Here is a 21,585-nt window from a genome sequence, read left to right as displayed (position 1 = left end):
CACTCTTCTTGTGTTTTTAAATTGAAGTAGAGTTGATTTACAATGTTGTGTTAATTTCTGCTGTACAGCAAAGTGACTCAGTTGTACATATATATACATTCTTTTCCATTATGGTTTATCCCAGGACAGTGTATAGAGTTCCCTGAGCTGTACAGTAGGACCTTCTTGTCCATTCATTCTATATGTAATAGTTTGCATCTACCAACCCCCAAATCCCAGCCCATCCATCCCCCAACCCCCCGCCACCCACCTCGCCCTTGGCAACCACAAGTCTGTTCTCTATGTCTATGAGTCTGTTGCTGCTTTGTAGATAGGTTTGTTTGTGTCATATTTGAGATTCCACAATAAGTGATATCATATTGTATTTGCCTTTATCTTTCTGACTTCCTTCACTTAGTATGATAATCTCTAGTTGCATCCATGTTGCTGCAAATGGCATTATTTTGTTCCTTTTTTATGGCTGAGTAGTATTCCATTGTGCATATATACCACGTCTTCTTTATACATTCCTCTGTGGATGGACATTTAGGTTGTTTCCATGTCTTGACTATTGTGAATAGTGCTGCTGTGAACATAGGGGTGCATGTATCTTTTTGCATTATAGTTTTGTCCAGATACATGCCCAGGAGTGGGATTGCTGGATCGTATGGTAATTCTATTTTTAGTTTTCTGAGGAACCTCCGTATTGTTCTCCACAGTGGCTGCAGCAACTTACATCCCCACCAACAGTGTAGGAGGGTTGCCTTTTCTCCATGCCCTCTCCAGCCTTTGTTAGTTGTAGACTTTTTAAGGATGGCCATTCTGACTGATGTGAGTTGGTACCTCATTGTAGTTTTGACAATCCACTCTTCATGATCTTTGTTAATGGAGAGGAGCAAGGGTGTGAATAATCCAAAATGATGGACATTTCAAAATAATGAATAATCCTAAGTAACATTTATTTTCAACGTTGGAATGCATTTTGGTATTCATGTTTGAATATGGATGTGTTTGATGCTCTGGGAATTTTTAATACTTATGAAAAGCCACAAAAACCCAGCGATGAAACTTCCTCCGGCCTCCTTCTCAGCTGGGTGGAAAACATCACCCCTGGTACTCATCCACTCACCCTCCCCAGCTTGCTGTCTTTATGGCTCACACTTTCTGCAGGAGGGGATGGAGATCTTAGCTGATTTTGCCTTTAAAGGACTTTCATTCCCTTTGGGCTGCATGCAAATAAGAAAAAAATAAGAAGCTGTGAAATGTTAACAGAGGACTTCATTAAGCATCTTCGTGAGAGCATTTGCCAGGAATGGGGATATTTGCCAACAGATAACTGAGAGCTGACTATATATGTGTCTAATTAAAAAGGCGATTCTTCTTCTCACAGCCCTGGGATTCTGGGTCTTGTCTTCTGGCTGCTCTAGGATATTAACCACAACTAACTCTTGTGTATGCTGTATACATCACAAAGCTCTTCACTTACATTATTTTACTTAACCTACTCCCCTGACGCCCTGTCAAGAAGATTCTATCATCAGTCCTGATGTAGACACTTGAATGTCGAGGTTCAAAGTGATGACAAGCCAAGGTCCTAATGCAAGTGTATGCCCCATGCCGGCCCTCTTCTGTGTCACATGGCCTCTCCTGTCACCACCTAACAGTGGCCCTGGGAAGGGCTCAGATTATTTGCGTCAACCCTGAGAATGCAGCAGCAAAGGAAACAAAATAAAACTAACTTGCAATTACTGCCCTGCCTTTGTTTTGATTGTTTGAAGTGGAGATGTTGGTAAGGGAGAGATTTTGTGCTGGAAGCACCTTGAGAGGAAGGCGAGGGAGCGTGCAGGCTGCTGGGGGGTGCCAGATGGGCTGAGGGCTTGTCTTCCTTTCCAGGAGGCTGAGGCTGGGTCACTGAGCCCAGGCGTTGCAGAAGGATGGGGTGGGACGGGCTACTCCTTGGAAGCAGTAACCTCAATTGCAGGCAAGCTATTTTCACATCAGTAATCCCGAGGGGTTGAGAGAATCAATCCCACTTTATGGATTAGGAAACGGAAGCTCAGAGAGGTTAAGAAACCCACCCAAGGTCACCGTGTGCGCTGGAGGCTGGTATCTGAACCATCTGACACGAGTTATGGGCCTTTGTTTACTAGACAGTCCCCGGTAAGCCCAGAGAGTGTTTGAGCTGTGTGGTTTCCTCTTCAGAAAGCAGAGGCTGGCTACTGTGTCCTCCAGCTGCCCCCAGCTGTGCTCCCAAAACACACAGGAAGCGGACGGGACGTCTGCTTCTTGCCGCTGGCCACAGGCCCTGTCCCACCTGCACACCGCAATCAGCCAAGAAACCTCTGATCCTCCCGGGGAACCCCTGGGCCTGAGATCAGCTCCGTAAGCAACAGTTTAGGGCAAAAGTCATCCACACCCAGGCAGAGGCACGGGCCACACTGCTGCATCCTTGTTCAGAAGCCCTTTGCATAGGCGACCCCCTGAAATAGCTTTCTTAGCTCAATCCAGGGCCGTGTGAGGAATGACTTCCATTCCCTACACGGCTGGAGCTCTGGGCCTTTGAAACAGCCGCTGTGATGCAGAGCGTCTTCTCTGTTGTAAAGGTGACCCAAGGAGGACCAGTTGGTGCCCAGCCTTCTACTGGGCACGGGATTGGGGGCAGCGAATGGGAGTCTTCCTGGGAGAAGGATCTCCCAGGACGTCTCTGTTTAGAGCCTGGAGTCCCCCTGGAGGGGCCGACTCCTCTAATAGGAGAGTTACTCATGGCTTCACTGGAGAGAACAGAGCAGCTTTCACGCCTCCTCCCCGAAATATAACAATATCTGGTACCACTTGGTGTCTTGGGGAGAGAATTCATGTCCGTAATTAGTTACTGTATATTGCCGTTAGTACTCTGCTCAGGATTTACTGGGCAAATACCGTTTAACTGCACAATAAGGACAGGTCCTTGCTGCTTATTGGGTAATTTACTAAGGCTGGAGAATGGGGCAGGAGGGACTCAGAATAGGAGGTATTGTAACCCCTTGAATCAAACTTTATGAGTTTGGGTTCGGCAGGGAGGTGGCAGCTGGTAGCCAGCTCTCGTTGCTTTGTTTCACAGAGTTGGCTTGCAGACTGCTTCCTTCCCCTTTCTTTATTGCAGGAGAGGTCTGGGACTGGGGCCTGCGGCTGCCCGGGGCTGCTGGGGGCTGCCTGGGGCTATGGAGGGCCTTTTGGTGGAGAGGGTCTTTGGCTGAACACATAGGAACTCAGCAGGAAGCCAGCAGCAGGAACCAGGCCTGCTGTCCTGGGGGCTCCATCCAGCCCTTCCATTTATTCCCTCCACTGGGCCTCTTTCTGTATCTGGGCCAGTGGGTGTGCAGGGTAGAGGGAACTGTCCTTGGCTGGCAGCATCAAGATAATCTGAAACCCTCTCCTCTCTCGCAAGTGCTGTGCTGGTCAGGAAGCAGCCATTCCTGGACACTTCCCAGCCTCCGACTGCTTGAGCAAAGTCTGTCTTTGTTTGGCAGTGCACTGTCTAAACTCCTCTAACCTATTTAGACCGCGGAGAGGGGAAGAGACACAATAATGAAAAACGCAACGTGCAACATTGCCTTACGCAATCTAATAAATTACTCGGTACCTGGCTGCCAGCTCAAACTAAGCCCAATATTGCCTGCAGTAATTATTTGGATCAAATCCAGTTTATCTGCTTCATATTTGTGCTTCTGTGCTCAGTGGTAACTTATTAATGTCATTGTGGTGTTTATTCGTTACAATGAAACTTAATGACGTTGGAAGCCAGAAGCAGAGGTGGTGGAGCGGCAGGTTTAAAACAATCTTTTCATCTCTGGAGGAGGGCTGAGCCAAGACAACATGGAAGTTATGCCCCATAGGGAGGAGATTTGCAGGGATGGGGGTGTCCTCATGCTGTGGGGTGGATGGAGAGAGCCAGGAGCCTTCTCAAGAGGCATCCATCAGGAGGCGGGGAAGACTTGGCTGGGTTTACCCCTGGCACTGCCCCGTCTGTCCTTGCTTCATCTTCTGAGGGCATTTAAGGGGGAGGTGTTCAATCTTTACACCACTCGATGGCTGGTCCAGATAAGAGATACAGGTTGCCCAGGGTCTTGGGAGGCAAAGGTCTTGATGGATGGGGACAGAAATTAGAACCTCAGGGTGACCACCGCATGGGAGACAGACCTTTTAAAAGAGGCTTGGAAGAAGGGAGTAGGGGTTGGAAAACAAAAGGAGGGTATCCTGGAGGGCCAAGAGGGGGTGGCAAGGCAGGTAGGGTGAGCACAAGGCATGAACGGAATAGGGAATTGCTGGCGGGTGGAGGCTGGGTACCTACCAGTTCTGCAGAAGTACAGACAAAGATGGGCCGTCGGTGCAGAATGAAGGGTTTTGGCTTCATACCACCCCGGACTCTGCCATTTACTAGCTGTATGGCTTTGGGCAAGTTATTTATCTTTCCCGGGTTTTCTTTCCTCATGTAGAAAATGGGAGTAATAACAGATACCTCTCAGGATCGTGGCGATGATTAAACGAGGTGATGTGTATAAAGCGTTGAACGCAGTGTTTGGAACACTGTGACCGTGGCAGTGATCGGCACAGGGTAGGTGTTCAACAGCTGTGGTCGAGAGAATCCATGAATAACAACACTTCCCACCTGAGTGCATTGCAAAGCCGTCTTCCAAACAGTCGAGCTTGGACTGAGACCTTGCAGCCGTGCAGGGCTGATCTTATCACCCCATTTTACAGCGTGGAAGTGGAGGCCTAGGTTGGTGACAGTCACTTGCCCAAGTCTACCCAGCTGGAATATGGAGTGGGCGCTGGCTCTCCTGCTTCCCCGGACAGGAGTCCCCCGGCCAGTCCGAGCTGGACGGCTCCCCGTCTGTGATGAGGGCTGTGCTCTTCCCTCTTGACTGGCTGCCCTGCTCCCCAGAGCCACTCATGAGCCTGGACCTGTGCTGACTTCCCAGCTGCACCTGGAGGCGGAGGCAAGCGGGGCTCTTTCTGTCCATCTCATCTTAATACTACATTTAGTGCCCACTCATGAAATATTCATTCTCTCCCCTCAGGGACATGCTCATACAAGGCTCCTAACATCATAAATATGGATGAAAATTATTAGTCATTGTTATGTCTCCCACGAGCCGATCCCCTCCCCCAGCACGTCTCCTGTTTTGGTCTGAGCACAAGTGGGACTGAATTGAGGGTGTTAACCTGGAGCACTAATAATAATGCCTTGCATTTTATGGTGCTTTGTGCTTTCTCAAAGCACCTGTACAACCATTGTGCATATTTTATCATTGCAACAAATTCACGGAGGAAAGAGGGCTAGCATCGTGAGTACACCCATTTTGCAGATGAGAAAACATAGGTCAAGAGAGATCAAGGTCAAGGTCACATGCTTAGTCAGGAGCAGAACTTATTACTTAAAAAAATTATTAATTACTATTATTATTATTACTATTATTTTGGACTCCGAATGAAATGTTCTCTGGGAAACTGAGTGTGTTTGTTTTATGTGAATAAACAACAGCGCCATCTTTTATGTAAATAAACAATGGCACCATTTCCTTTATGGTTTGTAAAGAGTTTTCATCCCTGTTATTTTACTGGTCCTCATGAGGCAGGCTTCATTTATTCTTACTTGACAAAGCTCACATGCCGAGTTAGTGGTAGAGCTGGCCTTAAACCATTATGTCCCAAAGTGGATTCCAAGAAATCCTAGTCCTACAACGCGCTCTAGGGAAAGTGTTTTGTGGTCAAGTAAGTTTGGGAAACTCCGAGAACCGTATCCTCCTTTTGGGGGTTCACCAGGCCCCCTGGCGTAGTAAAGGCTCTGAGAGGTTCTGTAGGAGAGACTTGTTTAGTCAGGGTTAACCCAGTCTCTGCCCACCTTATTTAACTATGCAGACTCTATTTCACAGAAAAACTATTAACCTGCGACAGAGACAGAAACGTTGCTCCAGGGAAATGCGTGTATGTGATCCCTCCTCCGCCGTATTTCCTGAGGCCATGGGGTTTGGAGCAGGGCTGGGAGGGCAGAGCAGGGAGGGCAAGGACAGGCAGCAAGCATGCTCGTGGGGCCCATTAGAACCGAAGCCCTCACCTCAGGCTGCCTCTTCTCTTTCCTGTACCCGCAGGGCTGTGAGTTCCAGGTAATTCACTCAATATTAGGTACAGTCAGTCCAGCTTACATCTCGGGCAGGATCAGAGGGGCTGTCTGACTGGCTGAGTGCGGGTCCATGGACAGTGCAGTGCGGGGAGATACGGGAGTGGGCAGTCCATGGCCAAGGGGAGAAACCTACACGGATACACAACAGGCTCTGGTCACGTCTGCCCTTGACGGTGATGGAGGGAATTACCCCATCCCCATCTCCCCAAATACACAAAGCTCCCCTAAGCAGAGTAGGCGTAAGAAGACCAGGGTTTGGGGCTTCCCTGGTGGCGCAGTGGTTGAGAATCTGCCTGCCAATGCAGGGGACACGGGTTCGAGCCCTGGTCTGGGAAGATCCCTACATGCCGCGGAGCAACTGGGCCCGTGAGCCAAGATTACTGAGCCTGCGCGTCTGGAGCCTGTGCTCCGCAACAAGAGAGGCCGCGATAGTGAGAGGCCCGAGCACCGCGGTGAAGAGTGGCCCCCGCTTGCCACAACTGGAGAAAGCCCTCGCACAGAAACGGGGACCCGACACAGCCAAAAATAAATAAATAAACAAATTAAAAAAAAAAAAAAGAAGACCAGGGTTTGAATCTTAGCCCTATGCCTTTGGTAGATGACTTAATCTCTCTGAGCCTCACTTGCTTTGTCCTCAAAATGGAGCTAACACCACCCACTTTGTGATGTCATGAGGATGAAACGACATGTGTGTGAAGGTGCCTCCCTAGCCCCACAGCTTTGCGGGCTAGCTGCCCCGTCCCCTCTCCCGCTCTCCCCAAGTCCCTCCAGTCTTACTGCAGTCAGACAAAGGGCTCCCCCCACCTCTGTGCTCCACGAGCATCTCACCTGCACACCCCTCTAGCTCTCCCACCACCCTGCCTTCTGCTATTTCGTTATATGCCTGTCTCCCCGTTGGCCTCAAAATTCCCTGGGGGCTGTAGCCAACTCTGCCAGTGCCCCACCTGTATCCCTCAGGCCGACTCCCCACTGCCAGCACCTGCTGCCCTTCTCCTGAGGTCTTTCTCTTCAGCTGCAGAGGCCACTCTGTCCTTGCAAAGAGCAGGACAGAAGTGCCAGGGAACGAACACCCCGACCCGAGCGGCCCTCAGCCAGTTACTGGCGAGAGTGCTCTGTAGATACCCTGATCCTTGGGTGGCCTGACTGTGAGGCATGGATTCCACAGCACTTCCCAGAGCCTCCCACTGGAATGCGGCTCCAGCTGCCCCCCATTTAGGGACCTGATGGTACCCTCTGGTTTGGACACCTTCCCTTTCTCTTGTCAATGCCCTACCGTCCTTCTGGCGCTTTCTGCCCCTCCTGGATGAGTCCGTGCTTAGGGTCTGCTTCTGGGGGAACCTGAGCTAAGATAAGGGCATCCTCTACGCGTTTTTCATCACCACATCACCCTTAGCACCAGGCACACAGTGGGTGCCTGATGAATCTTTTCTAAATCAGACAGAAAGGAGCCAGAAGCACAGGCACTTGAAGGCCATGTCCTACCGCGGGCTGGCCGAGTGGGGTGCCTGAGGATCCCAGGGCAGGACGGCTGCTCCTTCCACTCCTCTGGACGGTGCATCCTGTCCTCTGCACCTGCCCCGCCCGACACCCTGCTCAAACCTTGGCAGGTGCAGAGGACCCACGGTCTGGCCAGTATCCTTCCTCAACGAGAGAACAGCTTGGTGTTGTGTTTTGAGACCCTTTCCTGAGTAATGGTTGAGAAGTTCTGCTCTTGTAGTAAGAATAGTGGTTATTCCTGGTACGTTTGATTTGGGGGTTGGGGGGAGTGTCACATCGCTCTATTTATCCTACAGTCTGTACGCAGTTACTGAAACTGTCACCGTGTCCTATATGCCACAGGCCATTATGTGTATTTCAAACCATTATATAAATGGACTTGATCTGGTACTTCCGAATGTCATTAAACTCCTCCCATACCAGTAACAACACAGTCACCATGGAAACGAATACATTGGAGAAGGGAAGGCATAGAGAAGAAAGCAGATGGATTGGGGGGAGACGCACCCGCCGATTACTATTTCCAGAGCACGGGGCTCGGCGGTGTGACACGGCCACTCCGAGGAGATGGGGCAAGCTCCTTCAGGTTTTTATTGACTCTCCTTTGATAAAAGGTCTGGATAATTCATCTCAGCCTGAACCTGCTCACTCCGGCACACAGCTCTAAAACTTTATGGCACCGCAGGCCATTAAGCACCCTCGTTTATTCACTGTCCCTCCCTGGGGAGGGGGGTGGACGGAGGGTCTCAGCATTCAGTGATGAAGCCTCTGGGGCTGGCTGAGGATGGGGAAGGGGAGGCGGAGAGAGCAAAGGATGCCTACTCAGGGCATAGCTGGCGTGCGGTGAGACCCCGGGATTTTGGCCCGTGGCTGCTACCTGTCACTCGGTCCCATTGTCCCCAGTGCAGCCAGAATGACAAAACTGTAGACTCTCGGGGTTGAAGGGGTGTTTTCTATTTGAAACTCCTTTATAAGAGCCTAGCCGAGGAGCTGCCCATGGCCTTGGTAGGCAGTGAGTTTCCTGTCTTTGGAGGGATTCAAGCGTAGGCTGCAATGACCTCTTATTTTTTTTTAAGTTTTTACTAAAGTATAGTTATTTACAATGTTGTGTTAGTTTCAGGTGTACAGCAAAGTGAATCAGTTATACATATACATATATGAGCTCTTTTTTAAGATTCTATTCCCATATAGGCCATTACAGAGTATTAAGTAGAATTCCCTGTGCTATACAGTAGGTCCTCGTTGTTTATCTATTTTATATATAGTGGTGTGTGTCTGTTAATCCCAATCTCCCACTTTATCCCTCCCCCCCTTTCCCCTTTGGAAACCATAGTTTGTTTTCTATGTCCGTGGGTCTGTTTCTGTTTCGTAAATAAGTTCATTTGTATCGTTTTTTTAGATTCCACCTAGAAGTGATATCATATGGTATTTGTCTTTCTTTGCCTGACTTACTTCACTCAGTGTGACAATCTCTAGGTTCATCCATGTTGCTGCAAGTGGTGTTATATTTTTTTATGGCTGAGTAATATTCCATTGTATATATGTGCCACATCTTCTTTATCCATTCATCTATCGATGGACACTTAGGCTGCTTCCATGTCCTGGCTATTGTAAATAGTGCTGCAATGAACATTGGGGTGCATGTATTACAATAGCCTCTTATAATAAAATTTGTTCCCAGGGCTCAGGTATCACTTTCTCCAGGAGGCTTTCCTGGGCCCTGCTCACTTGGCCTACAGTTTGACTGGATTCCCTTTCTCTGTTCCCATAGCTCCTTACACACCTGGTTATAGCCATTATGACACTGTGCTGTAATTGCTGTGATATCCTTGGGGCAGGGACTGTGTCTTTACATGCCAAGGGCCCGGCACAGGGCTGGGCATGGAGTTAGCACTTGATACATGGTTGGTGAATGAATGAGCATGCAGCACCACAGTATTCAAAAGTATTTACGTGGATTGGTAGTTGGCAGGGATATTGAGCCGTCAGAAGAGGGTGTAGACTAGATGACCTTGGGTCCCTTCTGGCCTTGAGAATCTCTGATGATATGGTTCTCAACCTGCTCTGACGATACCTAAACTTCTGTGTCTCCCAAGCCACAGTGCTTAACCATTAAGCATACTAACCACAAGGCTAAAGAGAAAAACCAAAACCAAAACAACCACAAAATCAACTTGACCTGAAATAGGTCTAATCTCTCCAAGTGGAGGATGGAGTTCCTGAGGACGGAGGCTGTATCCAGCCTCTGAAGCTCCTGTACCCGGCACAGTACTGGGCTCACAGGGGTACGTTTCATGTCAAAACATACCCCTGTATCCAGAAAACCTACTTCCCTTCCTTTTCTCCAGAGGTCCTTGATTCTTGTCTCTTTCAAAACACGGCCCACCCCTCCCCAGAAGTGGTCCAAGAAAATGAGAGTTCTTTGCCTCTAAAGTAAACATAAGCTCTAGGCAGCAGAGCTTGAATGCCTAAAATAAAAATGGAAGACCTGGTTTTTCAAAAAAAAACAAAAAACACCCTATGGCCCCAAACACACTTTTAGCAGGCAGACCTCCCTGATAGACCTGCTCAACTGGTCATGCCCACATTTCAAGGACTCAGCACAGTGAGGTGGGGAGGGGAGTGGACTTAGGCTCAGGAGCCTGGGTTCAAGCCTTCGCTGTACCGCTCGCCAGCTGTGCTGTTCTGGGCAAGCCTGTCACTGTCCTGAGTCTTGGCTTCCTCTTTTCCAGGTGATTTCTAATGTTTCTTCTGTGATTCTCAAGTTGCCCAGTCCCAGCATCTTGGGAGCCACTGACCAGGGGCAGAAAAGTTCACTGTCCTTGCTCTTCTTTCATTGTCTACTTTGTGCAAACATGATGCCATGAAACATTATCCTGGGAGATAATGGAGACCAAGCAGAACTTACAGACTGGGAAGGGAAACAGGTCTGAGCTAAATAATTGCAAAATGAACTTCTATGTACAGACTGAGCTAAGCCTTTGGATGGAAAGAAATATGAGAGCATGTAACACAGAAACTTGATTGAGACTGGGGAGGGGTGGGTCTGAGGAGGCTTCACTGGAGAAGTGATACTTCAGCTGAGATCTGAAAGTTGAGCAGGAGTCACTATGTGAAGGTTTGGGGATGGGGTGTGGCCAGTGTGGCCAGTATCCTAAGAGGAGGGACCAGCGTAGACAAAGGTTGTATGGCAGGTGGGAGCATGCCCTGTTGGAGGAGCCAAAAGCACGCTGATGTGACTGGAGTACAGAGTATTAGGGGGCAACATGAGGCCAAAGGGGTTGGTAGGAACTAGGTCACAGAGAGCCTTATAAAACATGCCGAGGATTTGGGTATTTTCCCTACCGGTAATAGAGAGCTATTGAAATATTTTCAAGAGGAAAGTGGCATTTTCAGATTTGCATTTTGAAACACTGCTGTGGCTAAAGGATGGAAGAAGAACTGGGAGGGAAGGGGCTGAGCTTGATTGACACAAGGAAGCAGTTAGGAGTGCACAGCTGCCGTCCTGGTCAGGGGGTTGGCGATGGGTAAGGGCGCTGGCCGTCAGATGGGCAGAGGTGGACGGATTCGAGCGATATTCTGGAGGTAACATTTCTAGGTCCTGGGGAGGATTGGATAGGGGTGTGAGGGAAACTGAAGTCTGAAAAGGAGCTTGGCAGGCTCTGTGGTCTAGATGGCCCCCAGCTCTCCTTAGAGCAGCAGGTCTCCTGGTAGGACTGGTGTCTGGAGAAACAGGTCTAGGGAAAAGCTCCGAAATCCACCGTCAGATGGAGGCAGGAGAATGGAAATGGTGGGTTCCTTGTTCCAAGGCGCCGAGCTAATTAAATAACAATCATAAAGCGCCCTGGAAATCTGAGTCTTGCCATAAATAATAAACAGGGACGTTATACAAATAACAAGCTTTGCAGCCCCAGTGGAAGAAAACACATCAGTAAGAAAAATGAAATAAGAAGAAATGCACCTAAAAGCTCCAACTAACAAAATGACAGTACTAGCCAGTATCCGGGGCGCCCTGGCAGGCGGTGAAGGGACTGTCTCAGGAAAATGATGGTGGGCCCTCAGCATGAGCCAGACTCTGGGGGATGACAGGCAGAGGGCGAGGAGCTCGAGTGTCAGCCGACCCACCCTCCCCTGGGTCAGGTCCCCGGGCCAAGTCCAGACCACCAGCCTCCTGCCCATCCCACCAAAAAAAAAAAGTGCAGCTTGTCCTGCAGGCCAGCTCGACGGCCTCCCAGCCACCCACGGTACAGCTGACATTGGCCCGAATTCATTCTCTAAGGACAGACAGAAACAGACACTCATCTGCCTCTGAGGCTGCTGAATTTCCTAGTGCTGGTTCCTTTGGTGACCAAAGCATTTAAAATTATGGGGTGGGGGGTGAGAAGAGGGTGTGGCAGGGTGTTGAGAGCCGGGGTAGAGTTTTGAATCATCACATTTCAAAGACTTAACGGAGATCATATCCAACATTACCCCGTTTTGCCCACAAGGAGGTTATCTATCATCCGGGGGTTTAGGGATTTGCCCCAGGCCACACACATGCCCATGGGGCACGTCTCCTCCTTATCACTCTGTGAGGGGACAGACCGGGCGCAGTGGACGTGTTAGACTCATTCTTAAGGATTAGGGAACAGGGGTGCAGGAAGAGAGGACGGGTGCCCCTGCCATCCCAGAGAACTTCCGAGCTGCTCAAGATGCCTGGATTCTCATCCTCCAGGGCTCTGTCTCCCTCACAGGCTGAGAGGCAAGGACGTTCGCACGCAGAGCCTGGCCTAGGATGATGGTGCCCTCAGGGGCTGTGCTGCAGCCTGAGCCTGTGTGGACCAGTGGCCCGTGGAGCAGGCCTTCTCCTTCCTCGGCCCCTCCCGCCCCTCCCGCAGTGGCCCACCCCCAGTGAACAGAAGCTGCCTTTGCTAATCACTTGCATTTGTTTCTTTCTGGGAAGATGAAAGTGACAGTGCTGGGAGGCATATCTGCTTTCCCTTCACTGAGCCGGGAGAAGCAGCCGGTCGGTCCCTGTGATTCTGAAGGTCTGGGGACTCTGCCGCCCACCAGATGCGCAGCTGGAGGAGGGAGGACGAGAGCCTCCTGGGCAGGCCCACCTCGGCCTTGAAGGGACGCCCGGGCAGGGAGGCCAGGGCTTCGCGGCTTCCCCTCTCCTCCTTTAAGCATCCTCTTCCTCATTTCCCCCTCATTTCCCCCTTCAAGACTCCTAGGGCCCGGTAGCCTTTTCTGGTTCCATAGAAAGAAAGGGTCATCCCTGGCCTGTGTCTCCCTCCCCACGTCTTTCCTGATTTTCTCCCACATCAGGTGGAGAGTCTCCTGTCTTCTGCCCCCGTTTTCTCCTGCCCCTCCCACTTTCTCTGTATTTTCAAGTCAAAGCCTCAGGGGCTTCCCCTCCGATCATGGCCACAGCCTCCTCTTTCCGAATTCAACGAGGGCTGGACTGGATGTCAGGAGAGCTGGGCTGTAGTCCTGGCTCTTCCAGCAACTTCCTACTGACCCTGGGCGAGTCCCTCCATGCTCCCAGATCTCCCTGGGTGGGTGGGTTGTGCTGCAGTCGCTAGAGTTGCTCACGGTTCTAACACAGAGGAGTACTGGGCTTTCTGAGAGGCAAGCAGAGCCCCTCATCTGACACCACGTGAGAGCTTCCTATTCTGCCCTTGGATAGGATCCGCCCTGGGTAAGCGATGTGCATTGAGCAGGTGAGTGGTTCTGGGCTCTTCAGGAGAAATGGGTAATCAGGTAATCGGGGAAGGATGGAAAGAGGAAAGGGAATGGGGTGTGTGTGTGTGTGTGATGTTAGAGCAGTTCCCCTCGCATATCTGATGGGAAATACCTGCCTAGTGATGTCCCAGATGACAAGGTGGCCCAGCAGTAGGAGGGGTGAGGAAGGAGGGCAGGTGGGTACAGGACGGACAACACCACTGGTGGCCTCACCTCCTAGCCCTCCTCTCGGCTGACCTGCCCGGGTCCTAGCCTCCCAGGAGGGACTGTAGCACTGGCCTCGGAGGAGAGGCTGAGAGGTAAGGCTTATGGGACTGCTGGGGATGTGGAGACTCGTGCTCTACGTCAGGACGCTCTGCCTCCTGGGCTCCTTCTCCGGACCCACCTTACCCTTGTGGGTGGCTTTGGGTGCTCCTCCATTGTCACTCCTGGCACTAATTAATTACTTAACTTGAAATTGATTACTCCCTATGTGCGAGACACTGGGCTAAGGCCCAGGGACGGGCAAGGAAATGAGGGAGAAGAATCCTTGCCTTCCTGAAGCGAACTCTTAGGTGGGACAGTCTAATGAATAATCACCAGTTAGAGTAAGTGCCACAAAGTAAATAGGCTGGTTGTCACCACGGAGCACAATGGTGGGGGGAAGAGGGGTATCGGGTTTAGGTGAGGTGGTCTGGCAGGACCTCCTGTGGAGGTGACAGGAACACTGAGATGCGCCTGTGTGTTTTTATTGGGAGCGTGAGGGCAGGGGCTGTGTCTTATTTACTTTTAAAGCTCCAGTGCTTAGAACAGTGGCTGGCACTTACTATGAAAAATTGGTATTATTTTTATGGTGGGTATTCTTTGAATGTTTGATGAATAAATAAATGATCTCCTTCCAGCAGTTCCTACTTAAAGCACCATGTACTTAATCACATGAAGACAATTATGTCAAACAAATCTAATAGTCCCAGGCCTAGTCTGTCTTTATTTGCACCTTTCTTGTCAGCCCTTCATTGATTTTTGTCCATATCTCCATTTGATGCCTCAGATGTGTTGAGTCCAAACAGGAAAGAACACACACACACATTTTACCAACCACCTCCATTCCTGCAAATGCTGCAGATTCTACCCGAGAAGCTATTACGTGCTCCTAAATAGAACAAACCTCTCATTAACTATCACATGCCTCCTTAAATGATCTTTGAATAGTGTTTTCTTTGTATTGCTTTTTGTAGTTTAACGGCACCGGTTGCGTTTACTCTAGCTTATGATAAACCCCAGATCTATAAAGTTCCTGTTCATTCATTATTTTTCTCTTGCTTCTTCTCAAGCTGTTATTTTTTGGGGGAGTGTAGTGAGGAGGGGAGAGTGGAAGGAAAAGAAAATAAAAAGATACCAAATTAACAAGGAAGCAAATGAAATAGGGGACGACTTCTCCCCAGGTGACAGACACCCTGTTAGATACTGTTAAACAGAACGAACATGCTTTAATACAGCACTAGTTAGTCTTTTATTTTTATTCTAAACTGCAAATATAATGCTCACCACCTTATCTTTGATGGAAGAGGCAGCTAATTGTTCCAATATCTCACTAATTCCAACACCCGGGAGAAAAAATTATAATTTTTAAAACTATTTTACCAATTGTTCAATTTATAGCGAGGAGTGTAGTGCAGCGTGGACAGAGGTGTCTGTTTCTTGATCTATGTCATAGCTGCTATTCCAGTTCAATTATTAATGTGTGGAAGTTATAAGCATTTTGAGTATTGGAACAAGATAATTATAAACCATAAAACAGCTCCCCATGCTTGCTGATGCTTTTTTCTTATGTGCAAACATGCTGCAGTTGGGGCATGTGAGCTTTAGAAAGAGAAAAAAATGTATAATATGGCACTTGGGGTGGTAAGATTGGCCGGAGTGGGAGCAGAGAAACATTCTTTTCCTTTCCAGGCCCCTCCCACCTCCACTCCTCATGCCTCCCACCCCTCCAGAGCCAAAGCTTACCCACCCCCGGCAACTCTCCTTCTGCCCCAGTGACTCACCCGCCTCCTATCCTGTCTCCTCTTTGTTAGCCGAGATTTGTAACTCCTCACACATGGTGGTTTCACTTGCTTACCACCCCCTTGTCTCCTTGTTTACCCAGAAGCAGCAGCAGCTACTGTATGTGCTGTTGTGTGTGAGCCTGAATGTGTGCAGGGGCATTTGGGAGGGGCGAGAACCACAGGCAGAGAGGAAGGCAGGGCTGGGGGGTTAGCCGCTCTGTTACCTCCTGGCTATTGCTGATGGCTCTGTTGCCTCCTCCTGCTTGATTCTCAGTTTGTCTTCACTGGCGGAGGGTATAGGTTGGGGTAAAGCATTCCTAACCAGGTCGACCATAATCAGTTGAAAGGAATAACCCGTTTGTGTGGATTGTGTGTGTTTGAAGAGGGGACTTAGAGAGAAGAGGCATTGTTCTGGCATCTTCCCTTTTTAACAAGAAAAAAACAGTTTAAAATGCCGCCTTAGCTTAGTTGTTGCACAAAGTAAGGCTAACTGTCCTCAGAAGTAATCTGGTGCTGGTCTTGTCTCCAAGTCCTCCTCAAGTCCTCCCTGACTTTCTTCCTTCCTTCTTTACTTGAACAAAATCTAAGGAGATATTAAGGCTGCATTTATTCTTCTTACCATTTTCCTAACCTCTGGTTCAGAGTATCACCATCGTACCTTTCTGCTATGGCAAATGTATTTAAACTCCTTGCTATGGATTGAATTGTGTTCCCCTGCTGCCCCCCCTGCTCCTATGTTGAAACCCTAACCCCTAATTGTGACTGTATTTGGAGATACGGCTTTTACAAAAGTGTTAAGGTTAAAGAAGGTCATAAGGGTAGGGCCCTGATCTGATAGGATTAGCGTCTTTGTAAGAAGAGACACCAGAGCACTCTTTTTCTCTCTCTCTCTCTGCCATGTGATGACTCAGTGAGAAGGTTGCTGCCTGCAAACCAGAAAGAAATCTCTCACCAGAACCTGACCATGCTGGCACCCTGATCTTGGACTTCCAGTCTCCAGAACTGTGAGAAAATAAATTCCTGAGTTTAAGCCACTCAGTCTATGGTATTTTGTTATGGCAGCCCAAGTCACTTGTGAAAATTTGGGGGGAGTCAAATCGTGTTCATCAGCCTTGTGATATGAGTTTTTTTTTAGGCCCCAAGGTCTTGAGTCAGTATCCTTCTACCGAGGTCAGACACTCAGAGCTTGAGCTTTCAAATCCAGTCCAACTCCTGACTTTTTGGCTCCCCTGTTCCCTGTGAACCTCATTTCAGCTTCTCTAATGAGCATGGCCAGCAAGAGAATGTGTCTATTCAGCACCATGGACAGAGACAAGCTGTCAGTTTCCACAGATTAGCTGTTACTTGCCTTGGCTCTCAAGAAGACGGTGTTGGGAAGTGAGGGGTAGGCTGAGAAAGAGAGCAGTCAGGAAGGGGTGCTGACTGGCAGGGTGCAGAAGATGCAGCCCTCAACCCTGGCTGTGCTCAGCCACGGAGCTCCGACAGAGAGGAAGCAGCTTCTGGAGGCTGTTGCCTTCTTACACAGACAGGCAGTGAAACGGGGGAGGTGATACTCTTCATGTCTAATTGCGCTGGCTTAACCGCTGTCAAACTGTCAGCATGATGTGTGCTGGCAACAAACCTACAGCTGGTGAGGCATTAGGTCTGGGGGGGAGCACGTGGGGTTGTGAGTGTCATGGTCTGTGGGCTGGGAGGAGAGGCAGCTGAGGAGCATAGGAAGAGGGCACTGGAGCTATGCTATGGTCTCACTTTAGGGCTAGAGATGGTACAGGTGAGCTGCCTTATCCATGCCTGGAATGGGAATGAGGCTGCAGGGACCCTGGGCCTCGGGTGGGAGGGGCCCGGCTCACGGCAAGCTGGGCTGGTGAGAAGCCAGGGTTTCATTTGTCTGACTTTATTGAATAAATGGCATCCCCAGCCATTGTTTACCTACTTTTGATTCCTGACAAACAGTCTGTGGCATCTGATGGAGAGGGTTATTAACTGCACGGAGACAGATGGCTGGGGATGAGGGGATTGGCTCTTTATTACAGCAGGCCCATAAGTGACAGCACTCCTCTCACATCCTAGCCTCCACATCAATGTCAATACCTTCCTCCAGCCTTCTGTGGTCCAGTGAAACCTCAGAGGAAAGACCCAGTGCTAGAGGAAGGCAGAATGGCCTATGAGTAAATGGGAGACGTAGGGCCAATGGAGTTGGAAAAGAGGGCAGTTTTTCGAGGGGAAGTTCTTTGAGAATAAAAGCTCTGCCTTATTCTTCTATAGTATCCTCCCAAATGCCCTGTGAGGTGCCGTTAATTCAATAAGCATCCAAGAAATGTGAATGATTAAGGAAAAGGGCAGAGAGGTCTGGATGAGAAAAGATAATAGAAGCAGATTTAATTGCACTGGGTGGGTAGGTGAGGAACAAAAGGAAGCAAAGAGAGAGGAAGAGAAGGAGGGGACACAAAGGGAGGAGGGAAGATAGCACATGAAGAATGCTCGTGAATCAGCATACAGTGTTTCAGGCATTAGCTACTCTTCCCCATGTTACTATCTGAACAGCTTCATGGAAACCAAACTGATCTGTCCACTGTCCTTTCTGAAACGGCCCAGATTCTTTTTCTTGGTACCATAGTTGTAGGGCACAACTTCTTCCCTCCCCATCTCCCCTGCGAGGGCAGGTTCTCACTGACCTTCATTCATTCTCCGAAACTTGTCCTTGGCCATGTAGCCCAGCACCAGACAGCATCCTCTCTTCTGCAGGCCCAGCTCTGGAAGAAAAGCAGAGGTCGGTGAGGTGGGAATGGGTCAGGGGTCAGTGAAGGTCCTTTTGCAAGGGATGTAAAGCTTGTTGCTCTTATAAACAGGGCTACTTAATTATCTAACAAACATTTAGGAAGCACTTACTATGGTCCAGACATAATTTAAGGCCAATAATTTCATCATTTGATCGTCACAACAACCCTATGAGGTATATGCCATTGTTATCCCCACTTACAGACATATTAAGCAGGCAGCCTTAGATGAAAGAGCTGGTAGGTGGCAGAGCCAGGAGTTTGAACACAGGCAGCCTGACTCCAGAGTCCATGTTCATAACCATTACTCTATAGGTTAACGAGGCCCTATATACCCCAGGCATAGGGACGACGCTCAGATCACATTGGGATTGTTGTCAAGCCAGAGAAGAGGCGGAGTCCAGCCAGCGGTGTCCAGGGTGGAACAGTACAACTAGACACAGTGGCCAAAGGAGTGATGGGGTAAATTTGGAAGAAGACACAGGGGTCAAGGTGTAGGTGGAAGGAGTCTATCTTTTGGGAGAGAGTGAACTTCTGGGGCTGGGGATCCCTGTTCATCCTTATATTCAGGCGCAATTCAGCAGTGCCATCAGGCACTAATGAGATGTAAACACAGTGTGGAACACAGGGGTGGGGATGGCTAAGAGACATAAGACATAGACTCTGGTCCCACAAGACTTTGACCCAGTGGAACAAGTTAGAACAACAATTCCAGGTAGCGAAAGCAAGAGACCATTTTCTCCTCCACGATATTTTGTAAATCAATGCTCACTGTGTGTGAGCGTTGGACTGGAGTACCTCAGCCAACGGGGCAAGATTTCCTCTCTGGTATTTATCCTTTGCTCCTCACCTGTCTTCAGCACTTGTGGGCTCTGAAGCAATTCCACACCAAGTTTCTCTTTTGACCCTCACAACAACTGCATGAGGTAGGCAGATCGGTTATTACTATTCACATTACGCAGATGAGAAAATTGAAGTTCAAAGATGTTAAATGACTTCCCATGATTATTGTAGACTCCCCGCCCCTCCCTCTTTGCTTTGGAGTCATACAAATGGTGGCAGCTGCCATAAACTGGGTAAATGGATAAGGGGTATGATTTCTGGAGGTGGGGATGTGCCTGCAGCTCCTTCCAGGCTTTGCTAGCTCTCTGGACACCCAGATACTCTCTCCATCGGTTTCTTAGAGAAGGAGGGTCCCCCTGAGGGGTGTGTCACAGCAGCTTCTCCCACGACACTGGGTGTTTCTCTGAGCCCTAGACAGTCTGCATCTAGGCTGTCAGCGCATAGAGAGGCTGGGCTCGTTCTCCCCCCTACCCCTCCACCCACCTCTTGTGGCCCAGGCCCAGCCTCTCTGGGCAGCAGGATGAAAGGGCCCAAGAGACACGGATAAGCCAAGCTCAGGGGCTCCAGCCCCAGAGGAAAACAAAGCGTGGTGGGCGGTGGCAGAAGCCATGGCCCAAGGAGGTTGCAGGCTTTGATCTCCTGATTCTTTAAAGGGGTTTATTGACTATCAGTAAAGAGCAGAGAAGCAGATCTGAGCGTGCCTTTTCCAAAGGCACTCACTTCTCTTCCTTCCCCTCCACGCTTGCTCGTCTGAAGGCACGGCCAAAACGCCCCCACTTCAAACAGCCTTACATCTCAGGCGCTCAAATTGACGATGTTAAGTTCCCTCATCCAAGGCCTTGGCCCTTTCTTCAGGGGCTCCTGCTCTGTTGAAAGCCGTGCGGATCAAAGCCCCTTTGATGTTTACTTACTATATTTGTGGATCCTTTCTAACAACCACCTTCAAGAGGCAGGAATGCGGCATGCCAGGAGGGGGCCAGCGGAAGCCCGAGCTGTGAGGGTGCTCTGAGCTCCAGCAAACAATAGCCTCTTGCCTGGCGCTGTATTGAATCCTCAACACGCTGACGACAGGCAGAGTTCACCAGCCCGTCAGAATTGCACGCATATTGTTCATCATCAGGATGATACAATTGCTGATGTTCCTATTATATTTTCCACTGACTTCTTATGTTCATCTGAAGCACGTCAGCGGCTGCTCCTAATGAGAAAGGGAGCCTGGGTTCTTGAACTGAGCCCAGGAACGAGCCCAGGTGAGCACTGAAGGGTGGAGGGCAGAAGAGTCCGGATGGATTTTGGCCAGTGTTCGTGTTGGGCTTCCTGGACAGTCCCCTCGACTCTCAAGGAAACGGAGGAAGCATGATTCTCCTAACGATTTCGAGACCGTGGACAACCTGTTGACTCTGTGTTATCTGGGCTGGCTGTCTCTGCCACTGAAACCCACCCGCCCAGTCCTATGTCATATAATATGCCCCCAGGGGGAATCGCCCAAGGAAAGAGGCTGCACGTACGCACGGTTATTATAAGTAAGAGTCTCACTGACCATGTTTGATTTTTGCAAATGAGCAGGAAAAGGAGTTTTTAAAAAAAACCTGATTAATAAAAGAAATGGAGGACCAGGCAATTTCTCAATGTATTTGGCTCATTTAATTTGACACTTGTGGGTTAGTCTTAATTATTTAGGCGGCTACATTACAAGGCACTAATAAGCACACTGCAGAAATTTATTAAGTGAGAGGGCTCTCTGACTGAGTCTTTACTGAGAAGTGGGGAGAAGCCACTGGGATCTTTGCAAGAAAGAGCAGGTTGGGGGATCAGCGAAGTGAGAATTAGCTAGCTATCCATATATGAAAATTTGGGTTGTTCTTGGGAGAGATTTTGCAGAGCTAAATTAGAGGTCATTGGTTCTACATGAGGAAGCGGGCCAGGGGCCAAAGTGGGGGAGGGGAGGAGAATCTGGGAACACAGGTGGGGAGGATGGGTGTGGTTAAAGATACCGACCAGAGAGAGAACCGGGGGGAAGCAGGAACCAATGGCATCTTCTTGGGAAAATGCCACCAAGCCAGATCAACCAGGCTATTAGGGGAGAGATGAAAGAATGTGATAGAAAGAACAGGAATCATTCACTTTGTGATCTAGACCAGCCACCAGACTGCGACCTTCCTTGTCACATGGCATGGGACCGATGATGGAGTCAGGGTCCTAGATGCCTATTTTAGAACAGCAAGATGATGGGGTCTTCTCCACGTAGACTTTGGGGCTGCAGCCTTTGGCTGAGGACTAATCAGTAGCAGAACCACCAGATGCGCTGAACGTACCCATGGGAAATGATTAATGTGAATGGAGTCATCCTGGCTTAACGGACAGCTCAGAGCAAAGAAGACCAGTGTCACCTGCAGATGGGGAGGTGGAGGTCGCTGTCTCAGGAGAACAAAGCATTAGGGCACACTGCTACACAACGAAACATTTCCTGGGAAGGGGTATGTTTCTTAGGGAGAAGTCCAGATTGCACCCCAGGAACTCCCGGCCTCTAGATTGTGAGCAACAGAAGGGCGAGGTTAGTGCCTTTTTAGGCTCCGAG

General features: G+C 49.4%; 1 protein-coding gene across 4 annotated transcripts in view; it reads right to left on the bottom strand.

The window, feature by feature from the left end:
- The window catches only part of KIRREL3 (kirre like nephrin family adhesion molecule 3), a 559,318-nt gene that overhangs the window by 105,365 nt on the left and 432,368 nt on the right, over nucleotides 1-21,585 (bottom strand). For all 4 annotated transcript variants that reach the window (XM_068554334.1, XM_068554335.1, XM_068554336.1 and 1 more), the window contains exon 2: nucleotides 18,063-18,140. In XM_068554334.1, the coding sequence (XP_068410435.1) occupies nucleotides 18,063-18,140 (78 nt within the window). The remainder of the gene's footprint in view (nucleotides 1-18,062; nucleotides 18,141-21,585) is intronic.

The sequence above is a fragment of the Eschrichtius robustus genome, chromosome 11 (genome assembly GCF_028021215.1).
Source record: "Eschrichtius robustus isolate mEscRob2 chromosome 11, mEscRob2.pri, whole genome shotgun sequence".
Classification (NCBI taxonomy): domain Eukaryota; kingdom Metazoa; phylum Chordata; class Mammalia; order Artiodactyla; family Eschrichtiidae; genus Eschrichtius; species Eschrichtius robustus.
Note: the sequence above shows the minus strand (reverse complement) of the source record. Positions and strands in the feature narration are given on the sequence as shown.